General features: G+C 44.6%; 1 protein-coding gene across 1 annotated transcript; it reads left to right on the top strand.

Annotated features, from left to right (window-relative positions):
* Nucleotides 1–2,454: 2,454 nt before the first annotated feature.
* Nucleotides 2,455–11,395, top strand: LOC112075955 (inositol 1,4,5-trisphosphate receptor-interacting protein-like 2). Its single transcript, XM_024142863.2, is given in 9 exon segments — nt 2,455–2,885; nt 5,408–5,657; nt 5,804–5,985; nt 6,767–6,900; nt 7,164–7,242; nt 7,244–7,299; nt 7,302–7,337; nt 7,340–7,422; nt 10,372–11,395. Coding segments are annotated over 9 exon segments (1,437 nt in total). The 5' UTR covers nt 2,455–2,661; the 3' UTR covers nt 10,765–11,395.
* The last annotated feature ends 16 nt before the right edge of the window (nt 11,396–11,411 follow it).

Below are 11,411 nucleotides of genomic sequence, written 5' to 3'. Positions count from 1 at the left end.
TGTTATAACCAGTTAGTTTAATAATGTATGTCTGTGTTATAACAGTTTAGTTTAATAATGCTATATCTGGTGTATAACAGTTAGTTTATTTGGGCTGTAGCGAGTGGAGGGGACAAAAGCAGTAAATAAATCTCTTATAAACCTCTCCCAACACTTCACTGTAGGGCCCTGGGAATTCATCCATCAGAATGTGTCACAAGTGCAACCCTATTCCCTATATAGCTGCCCTACTTTAGACCAGGGCCTATTTCCTATATATGCATACTTAGACCAGAGCCCTATTCCCTAATAGTACACTACTTTAGACCAGAGACCCTGTTCTCCTATATAGGTGCCCTACTTTAGACCAGGGCCCTATTCTCTATATAGTGCCCTACTTTCAGCACCCAGGGCCCTATGGCACTAGGGTGCCATTTGGGGAATGCGCCAGCCAGCCCAGGACAGACCTTAGTCAGAGGTCTGTGGTCCAGTTTAGCTAAACAAGGACCTATGAGTCACTCACTGAGGAGTACTGTTACACCACCCCACATGTAACACACACACACCACACACACACCACACACACACACCACACACACCACACCACACCACAACCAAACACACACCAACACCCACCACACACACACACACACACACACACACACACACACACACACACACACACACACATTCTCCCAGGCAGAGGTCCGCCACAATAAGCCCTGGTGTTTGTGTTGACCTGAGCGTGACCTGTGAAATCCATCATCAGTACGACCCTTAACCCCTGTCCCCTGAGAGAAGGACCAGTGACATGCCAGAGACTAACAACAACTAACAACACAACATCTTTTATCTCGTCCATGTTTTTATTTTGCCTTCATCTGCTTATTTATGTACGACTGAACACGTATCACAGTCATACTAAAGTTGTAGAATCACTTATTTAACATTTTATATTCTATAATAAGTTAATATATTCTCTTAGCCTTTACATAGTAGTGTGTCTGTCCTCACAATAACTGCCCACGGCTGTTAGTAATGCTTTGTTACCAGTGTAGAACACCTGCTTTTTCCATGACATAGACTGACCAGGTGAATCCAGGTGAAAGATATGATCCCTTATTGATGTCACTTGTTAAATCCACTTCAATCAGTGTAGATAAAGAGGAGGAGACCTGGGTAAAGAAGGATTTTTTGAGACATGGATTGTGTGTGTGCCATTCAGAGGGCAGACAAAATATTCAAGTGCCTTTGAACGGGGTGTGGTAGTAAATGCCAGGCGTAACGTTTTGTGTCAAGAACTGCAACGCTGCTGGGTTTTTCACACTCAACAGTTTCCTGTGTKTAYCAAGAATGGTCCACCACCCAAAGGAGATCCAGCCAACTGGACACAACTGTGGGAAGCATTGGAGTCAACATGGGCCAGCATCCCTGTGGAACACTTTCAACACCTTGTAGAATCCATTGAGGCTGTTGTAGAGTCCACGATATGACGAATTGAAGCTGGGCAAAAGGAGGTGCAACTCAATAATAGGAAAGTGTTCTTAATGTTTTATACACTCAGTTTGCAGTTTATATCAAATCACTCAAATTCAATTGAATAACTTTTATTGTCACTTATTGTCAATGCTGCTACAGTAACTGTCATAGCCTTTGTGTCCCAAATGGCACCCTATTCCCTATATAGTGCACTACTTTCAACAAGGGGTCCATAGGGCTCTGGTCAAAAGTAGTGCACTATACAGGGAATAGGGTTCCATTTGGGACATGGGCCTGCTTCTCCTTTTGAATGTAATGTTGAGATGTGAAACAATGTCTTTGTCTCTTTAAGAGGTGGGAGGAGAGTGTTGCTGCCCAGTCTCTCTCTCTTCCTCCTCCCCGTCTTTTTTTAACTAAAATTCCTCTCTCAAGAGTTTGGTATTTCCTCTGAGCTCACTGGCAGAAGAACCAGAGAGAGAGAGAGAGAGCAGAGACCGGGAAAAAGAAGAAGAACAGCAGAGAGAGAGAGAGAGAGCGGGAAAAAGAGAAGACCACGAGAGAGAGGAGAGACGAGCGGTGAAAAAGAGAAGAACCAGAGAGAGAGAGAGAGACCGGGAAAAAGAGAAGAACCAGAGAGAGAGAGAGAGAGAGAGGGAAAAAGAGAAGAACCAGAGAGAGAGAACCTGTTCGAGAGGAGTCTTCACAAAGACAGATAAACCTGACATCATACAGCTCTGAAGAGGAGGGGTAAAACAAGACGGACAGATTGAAGAAGAGAAGGAGGAAAAGGAGGGGCAACTTCTGAAGAGGAACTTCAACTGACTTTAAACTGAACAAACAAGCTGGAGAGGAGAAGAAGAATAAGAAGTGGCAGTTCTGTTACAAGAAGGAAGGAGAGGAGAAAACGGAGAGAAGAACATAGAGGCGCAGAGGAGGGAAAAGACGAGAGAGAGAGAGAGAGTCAGCGCGTGTGTCATGATGGGTTAGCCTGCCCTGACCCTGTCTCAGTTCTCTGGCATCGCTAAAGAACAAGTCCTAGACAGACAAGAAGAAGAGAAGGAACGAAGGAACCTAGGAGCAACAGAAAGGAGGAGAGAGGGGGAACGAGAAGAGAGAGAGGGGGAACGAGAAGAGAGAGAGGGAACGAGAAGAGAGAGAGACAGAGAGAGAGAGACAGAGAGAGAGAGAGAGAGAGAGAGGAGGATGAGTGTGTACACTCTTAACCTGCGGGTGTTCTGGCCTCTGTTGACCTGTGTGTTGACTGGTCTGGTTTTCCACCACCACATAACCCACTGGCTAAGCCCAGAATCAGGCCCCGATCCTGGGTACGAGGCTGGGACAGAGCCCTGCTCTGACCAGGGCCCTCCTGTCTTTTTCTCCCTCATCAAACTACTACTGGCCTGTGTCCTCTGCTACCTCTTCATAAGGTACCCAGTCCATATACACATCATATCTTCTCTCTTTCTCTCTCTTTCTCTATCTTACGCTCTCTCTCTCTCTGTGTCTGTCTCTCTCCCACTCTCTCTGTCTTACTCTCGCTCTCTCTCCCACTCTCTATCAATTCAGTTCAATTCAATTCAAATGGGTTTATTGTCATGTGAAACACATGTTTACATTGCCAAACCAATTGAAATATATAATATACAAAACTGAAATAAAAATAAATAAATTACAATAAAAATTACACACAAAACTTCCAAAGGAATATACATTTTAAATGTCATATTGTGTGTGTATATACAGTGTTGTAATTACGTGCAAATAGTTAAAGTACAAAAGAGAAAATAAATAAACATAAATATGGGTTTGTATTTACAATGGTGTTTGTTCTTCACTGGTTGKCCTTTTCTTGTGGSAACAYGTCACAAATCTTGCTGCTGTGATMGCACACTGTGGTATTTCACCCAGGAGATATGGGAGTTTATCAAAATTGGATTTGTTTTCAAATTATTTGTGGGTCTGTGTAATCTGAGGGAAATATGTGTCTCTAATATGGTCATATATTTGGCAGGAGGTTAGGAAGTGCAGCTCAGTTTCCACCTCATTTTTGTGGGCCAGTGTGCACATGGCCTGTCTTCTCTTGAGAGGCAGGACTGCCTACGGCGGCCTCTCTCAATAGCAAAGCTATGCTCACTGAGTCTGTACATAATCAACGCTTCCTTAAGTTTGGGTCAGTCACAGTGGTCAGGTATTCTGCCATTGTGTGCTCTCTGTTTAGGAACAAATAGCAATTCTCTGTTTTTTTTTCTCATTCTTTTCAATGTGTCAACTAATTATCTTGTTGTTTTCTCATGATTTGGTTGGGTCTAATTGTGTTGCTGTCCTGGGGCTCTGTGGGGTCTGTTTGTGTTTGTGAACAGAGCCCCAGGACCAGCTTGCTTAGGGGACTCTTCTCCAGGTTCATGTCTCTGTAGGTGATGGCTTTGTTATGGAAGGTTTGGGAATCYTTTCCTTTTAGGTGGATGTAGAATTTAACGTCTCATTTCTGGAGTTTGATCATTAATTCTGCTCTGCATGCATTATTTGGTGTTTTACGTAGATTTTACGAGGATTTTCCCAAGGTTGGTGTTGACACATATCCCATGGTAGTTGTTGGGGTCAAATTTGTCTCCACTTTTGTGGATTGTGGTGATCAGTCCTTGGTTCCAAATATTGGGGAAGATGCCAGAGCTGAGGATAATGTTAAAGAGTTTAAGTATAGCCAATTGGAATTTGTGGTCTGTATATTTTATTATTTTATTTAGGATACCATCAACACTACAGGACTTTTTGGGTTGGAGGGTTTGTATGTTGTCCTGTAGTTCATTCAATGTAATTGGAGAATCCAGTGGGTTCTGGTTGTCTTTATTATAGGGCCAAAAAGATTGGAGAAGTGATTTACCCATTCATCTTCGTTTCAGATAGATAACTCTTCATGTTGTTGTTTGTTTAGTGTTTTCCCAGAAGTGGTTAGAGTCTACGGATTCTTCAGTTACGTTGAGCTGATTTCTGACGTACTGTTCCTTCTTTTTCCCTAGTGTGTTTATGAATTGTTTTAGTGATTCACCATAGTGAAGGCGTAGGCTCAGGTTTTCWGGGTCTCTATGTTTTTGGTTGGARAGGTTTCTCAATTTCTTTCTTAGGTTGTTTGCTTGACATMTTTAGATTCAGTAGGGAAGCTGAGAGGTTAAATATACTGTTGAGGTGTTCTACTGCCAGGTTTACACCTTCACTATTARGGTGAAACATTTTGTCCAGGAAGTTGTCTAAAAGGGATTGAATTCGTTGTTCCCRAATTMTTWTTTGGTAGGTTTCTACACTACATTCCTTCCATCTATAGCATTTCTTAATATTACTCAGTTRCTTTGGCTTTGATGCCTCATGATTGAGTATTGCTCTGTTCAAGTACACTGTGATTTTGCTGTGATCTGAGGGGGCTGACTGTGAACGCTCTGAGAGACTCTTGGTTGAGGTCAGTGATAAAGTAATCTACAGCACTACTGCCAAGGGATGAGCTATAGATGTACCTACCGTGAGAGTCCCATCGAAACCTACTATTGAAGCCTACTATTGAAGCCTACTATTGAAGCCTACTATTGAAGCCTACTATTGAAGCCTACTATTGAAGCCTACTATTGAAGCCTACTATTGACTACGTACAGACCGAGCGTGCGACAGAGCTGCAGGAGTTGTGACCCGTTTTTGTTGGTTGTTTTGTCATAGTTGTGTCTAGGGGGGCTGTCACCTCCAGGTAGGTGTTTTTCCTCTCTCTCTCTCTCTGTCTCGTTCTCTCCCTCTCTGTCTTTCTGTCTGTCTCTCCCTCTGTTTGAGTTGCACGGTTACTACGGTGATGTTTGCTTCTGCTTTTGAAAACTCATAATAATACTCATAATGCTGTCGTGCCCTTGATTGCACTAAGTATCCATCTGTTCAAATATGAACTGACTCAAATATCAATGTGTAACTGCAGGTACTGCTCCGCCCACCCAGGGGGGCCCCAGAGGGTGCCTCTCGAGGCCGCTGACGGGGCTCTGAAATCGGGTTGGTCTCGTCGAGAGGTCCTGGAGGACTACTACGAGCGCTGGGTGCGTCTGTCTCCTCACGTCCTGGGGCACAGCAAGGCCCACGTGGCCAAACTGGTCGGGGAGCTGGTCAGAGCCGGACGTGCCACTGGAGGTATCCCAGAGTCCTCTCTGGCGTTCCGGGGAGACTTCCTGCAGGTGAGTTTCGGAAGATAACATTTTCTCTTTTTGTAGGTAAATTATTAATTAGTTAACATAGTTGATGGTCTACGTAAACAAACTTCTCGGGAATTGGGGTGCAATTTGGGACTCACATAATCCTTGTTTGTCTGGTCTGGTTGCAGGTGGGCAGTTCATACGAGGAGCACAAGGTGGGCGCTCCAGATTACTATGATATCCTGGTACCTCTGAAGATTCCCCGAGAACTGAAATTGGAGCCACGAGTATACAGAGGGGAGAGGAGGGGGGAGGAGTTAGAAGAAGGACGAGAGAGGAGAGGAGAAGGGGGAGGGCAAGAGGAGATGTGAGGGGTGAGGAGAAAAAGAGAAGGGGGACACGAGAAGCTAGAAAATAACAAGGAGTTGGAGGTTAAAGAGAACTGGAGAAAGTCAGGGAAGGGGGAGGGCAAGGGAGATGTGAGGGAGGAGAGGGGGGAGGTTAAAGAGAACTGGAGAAAGTCAGGGAAGGGGGAGGGCAAGGGGGATGTGAGGGAGGAGAGGGGGGAGGTTAAAGAGAACGGGAGAAAGTCAGGGAAGGGGAGGGCAAGGGGGATGTGAGGGGAGAGAGGGGAGGTTAAAGAGAACGGGAGAAAGTCGGGGAAGGGGAACAGGATGAGGGTAAGAAGCAATAAAGTGAAGGAAGTCCAGAGAACGACAGCAAGGTGAGGAGCAGCAGAGGTCAAAGAAGGAAGGGAAGGATGTCTTGAAGGGAGATGGAAGAACGAGGTGAAGGGACGAGGTGAAGGACGAGGTGAAAGGGGAAAGTTCAGAGGGGGCGGGTGTGGAGCGGCGTGCGGCGGTGCAGTCTAGAGACTCCTCGCCGTGGGGTGACTGGCTACGGAAAACACCGCAACTTCACTGACACGTGTTTACGAATGCACGCCTTTTCGGGGGTTCGCCGAAAGGTCACGAGGTCTTGTCAGGGGTCACGGCAGTGTCAGGAGGGAGGAGGAGGAGGGGAGTCTATCGCTTGACCCGGACTCCGTCCTCCGTTGGTTTCTACCCGGTCGTCAGCGTTGCCTAGCAACGCGTGCGACCTTTCGAGCAGCGCTGTACGCTGAGTTCTGGCTCGGCGACGACCGTGTGCAGCTCCGCTCACACGCGTTCCGACTACGTCTGTGTCACATCTCAATGGCAATACGGCTCCTCCTGCCATCCCCTCGGAGACGGGGTCTACCTGGTTCCATGGAAACGACGGCCTCAGTGGGCGATGTCAAATACAGGTGTGTTCAGGTGATCAGGGGTAATATATGATATCATTTTACAAATTCAATAAAGTATATTACTCTTTCTTAATTTCTCTCCTTTCTTTGTTCATTAATTCATTATTCATTCATTATTTAATTCACTAAATCATTAATTCCCTGTCTCCTTCTTTCCTTCCCTACTTCCTTCCTTAATTATTTCCTTCTTTCTTTACTTTCTTCTGTCCTTCATCCATATCTATCATCCATTCTCTCCTTTCATTCTCATCAATTCATTCCAGACCAGCACCAGAACCAGCAGAGCGAGGAGAGGGACCTGTGGACTTTGTTCTTCCCCCGCCAGGAGCAGCGTCTGCTGGCTGGCTCCGTGGCGGCTCACCAAGCCCTCCTGCCACCTCAAGGTGCTCCAGCTGACCAAGGCCTGCGTGACCTGGGTGGCCAGGCACTGGACAGCCGCCGGGGGCGCTCTGGAGGTCAGTCTCTTCCTCCTACACACTGAAGACGGCCTGGCTGCGTCTGCTACTCAGCTCTCCTGCAGAGGTAGGAAACACCATACTTTAATAGGTACTACAGGTTACACATACCTTTATAGGTACTACAGGTTACACCATACCTTTTAGGTACTTAAGGTTACCCATACTTTATAGGTATACGGTTATTACCATTATCCTTTAATAGGTACTACAGTTAACCATACCTTTAATAGGTTACTACAGGTTACACCATACCTTTAATAGGTACTACAGGTTACACCATAGTAACCTTTAATAGGTACTACAGGTTACACCATACCTTTAATAGGTACTACAGGTTACCATACTTTATAGGTACTACAGGTTACACCATACCTTTAATAGTACTAAGGTTACTCCATACTTTAATAGGTAATGTACACCATACCTTTAATAGGTACTACAGGTTACATCATACTTTAATAGGTACTACAGTTACACCATACCTTTAATAGGTACTACAGGTTACACCATACCTTTAATAGGTACTACAGGTTCACCATACTACTTAATAGGTACTACAGGTTAACCATACTTTAATAGGTACTACAGGTTACACCATGCCTTTAATAGGTACTAGAGGTTACACCATACCTTTATAGGTATACTAGGTTAACCATACTTTAATAGTCTACAGTGTACACCATACCTTTATGTACTACAGGTTACACCATACCTTTAATAGCTACTACAGGTTACACCATACCTTTTAATAGGTACTTTACAGGTCTTACACATACCTTTAATAGGTACGACAGGTTACCATATTTAATAGGTACTACAGGTTACACCATACCTTTAATAGGTACTAGAGGTTACACCATACCTTTAATAGGTACTACAGATTACACCATACCTTTAATAGTACTACAGGTTACACCATACCTTTTAATAGGTACTACAGGTTACACATACCTTTAATAGGTATAACAGGTTACACCATACCTTTAATAGGTACTACAGGTTACCCATACCTTTAATAGGTACTACAGTTACACCATACTTTAATAGGTACTACAGGTTATCCATACCTTTAATAGGTACTATAGGTTACACCATACCTTTAATAGGTACTACAGGTTACATCATACCTTTAATAGGTACTACAGGTTACACCATACCTTTAATAGGTACTACAGGTTACACCATACCTTTAATAGGTACTACAGGTACACCATACCTTTAATAGGTACTACAGTTACACCATACCTTTAATAGGTACTACAGGTTACACAACCTTTAATAGGTACTAGTTAACACCATGCCTTTATAGGTACTAAGGTTACACACATACCTTTTAGGTACTAGGTACAGGTTACACCATACCTTTAATAGGTCTACATACATTAACCATACCTTTAATAGTACTACAGGTTACACCATACCTTTAATAGCTACTACAGGTTACACCATACCTTTAATAGGTACTACAGGTTACACCATACCTTTAATAGGTAACAGGTTACACCATACCTTTAATAGGTACTACAGGTTACACCATACCTTTAATAGGTACTAGAGGTTACACCATACTTTAATAGGTACTACAGTTACACATACTTTATAGGTACTTTAGGTTATACCATACCTTTAATGGGTACTAGAGGTTACACCATACCTTTAATAGGTACTACAGGTTACACCATACCTTTAATAGGTACTATAGGTTATACCATACCTTTAATAGGTACTACAGGTTACACCATACCTTAAATAGGCAAGTCAGTTAAGAACAAATTGACGCTGGGCAATTGTGCGCTGCCCTATGGGATTCACATCACAGTATGTAATGATACAGCCTGGAATGGAACCAGGGTCTGTAGTGAAGCCTTTAGCACTGAGACGGGGCCTTAGCCCGCTGCTCCACTACCGGGAGCAGTCAGTGCATTAACATAAGGAGTCCTGAGACGCAGGGCCTTAGTCTGCTGCCTCACTCGGGAGCAGTCAGTGCATTAAACTAAGGAGTATCTGAGACGCAGGGCCTTAGTCTGCTGCTCCACTCGGGAGCAGTCAGTGCATTAAACTAAGGAGTACTGAGACCAGGGCCTTAGTCTGCTGCCACTCGGGAGCAGTCAGTGCATTAAATAAGGAGTACTGAGACGCAGGGCCTTAGTCTGCTGCTCCACTCGGAGCAGATCAGTGCATTAAACTAAGGAGTACTGAGACCCAGGGCCTTAGTCTGCTGCTCCACTCGGGAGCAGTCAGTGCATTAAACTAAGGAGTACTGAGACGCAGGGCCTTAGTCTGCTGCTCCACTCGGGAGCAGTCAGTGCATTAAACTAGGAGTACTGAGACCCAGGGCCTTAGTCTGCTGCTCCATCGGGAGCAGTCAGTGCATTAAATAAGGAGTACTGAGACCCAGGGCCTTAGTCTGCTGCTCCACTCGGGAGCAGTCAGTGCATTAAACTAAGGAGTACTGAGACGCAGGGCCTTAGTCTGCTGCACCACTCGGGAGCAGTCAGTGCATTAAACTAAGGAGGATAAAAGACGTGTCACAGTCAAATCAGGCCAGGTGGCTGTACATTACTGACATTGCTGTTTTGTTAAGGGGGCTACTTGCAAATGTATTTTTGTCTTTTAATATACATGGTGTTTTTTTTGGTTGGGTGGGTGTTTGGTTGGTGTCGCTCTCTGGTTCGCCGCCAATGAATGCATTTTAATTAAAGTACATATACTGTTGCAAACATTATTTATTGTAATTTAATTTTGATACATTAGTCTTTTGGGTATTTTGCCATTGTAATTTGTAATTGTAATTTGTAATTTGTAATTTGTAATTTTTTGCTCATCCCTTCACATGACAGTAAACTTTGATTTGATTGGAGGCCTGTTATCCATCCTGATTTATTGTCCTCTATAGGCTGATCTGCTCTATCATATGTACACGTATGTTTGGAATCATTTGGAATGTTTGGAATCAAATAGGTTACCAAGGTTTCGGCATCTTACTGACCGTCTACTTGTCTTTCTTTTGTAGGCCTGGGAGGATCGCCATCTGGTGGCCAGGATGGAGGAGCTGGTCCGCAGCCTGAGGGAGAGCCTCCAGAACCGGGCTCTGGATCACCTCTTCCTGGGGAGCGACAGCGGCTCCATCCTACCTGACTCTGTGACTCTACCTAAGTTGGTCAAGGAGGTGGTGGGAGCTCCAGTGGGGGGTCCAGTMGAGGGTTCGGGGGGACGTTTGGGGGGTTCGGCAGGGAACCTCTGGGCAGGTGTGGACCCAGCCTCATTGGACCTAGTGTCTGGCCGGTTGGCGTATGCCTGGAGCCATCTCCACCGGCTGATCAGGTTGGGCCGACCCCAGAGGAGTAGCTTGGGGCTGGGCAGGGCAGGAAACATAAACTGCCAGCATCTGCAACCTGGAGAGTAACCAACTTATCTTTTCTGGAAACGAATGAAAGGATTACAGGTGAAAWCAGAGGTTAATATCCTCCAACAACAGACCCAGTCAAACAGAGAGATACATAGACAGACAGGATGGAGGAAACATCAGACTACTTGCTCATCCAAAGGTTGTACAGGAGCTACTGGTCTAGAATAAAAAAAGAAAGCCTATAACAGTGATGGGACGTTCTCTGAGTCGTCCCTCTTAACCATGAATGGAAATCAGAGGGAATGTGTGAATTTGTAATTTATGAATTTGTAATTTATGAATTTGTAATTTATGAATTTGTAATGAATACATGTGTAATTTTTCCCCGGTACATAATGAATGAGGTTTCATTCAAAACCAGAGTGATTGTATGTCTGCTTCTGTCTGTGTTCCTATTGGCACCCTATTCCGTATTTAGTGCACTACTTTCCCATAGGACTCTGGTCCAAAGTAGTGCACTAAGCAATAGGGTGCCATTTGGGATGCACTTCTGTGTTCTGTGCTGTATGTATTATCAGACAGTGTAAGGGCAGGGTACACTACCAGTTCAGGGACAGACAGTGTAACGGCAGGGTACACTACCAGTTCAGGGACAGACAGTGTAAGGGCAGGGTACACTACCAGTTCAGGGACAGACAGTGTAA

This window comes from Salvelinus sp. IW2-2015, unplaced genomic scaffold (genome assembly GCF_002910315.2).
Source record: "Salvelinus sp. IW2-2015 unplaced genomic scaffold, ASM291031v2 Un_scaffold3483, whole genome shotgun sequence".
Lineage (NCBI taxonomy): Eukaryota > Metazoa > Chordata > Actinopteri > Salmoniformes > Salmonidae > Salvelinus > Salvelinus sp. IW2-2015.
Note: the sequence above shows the minus strand (reverse complement) of the source record. Positions and strands in the feature narration are given on the sequence as shown.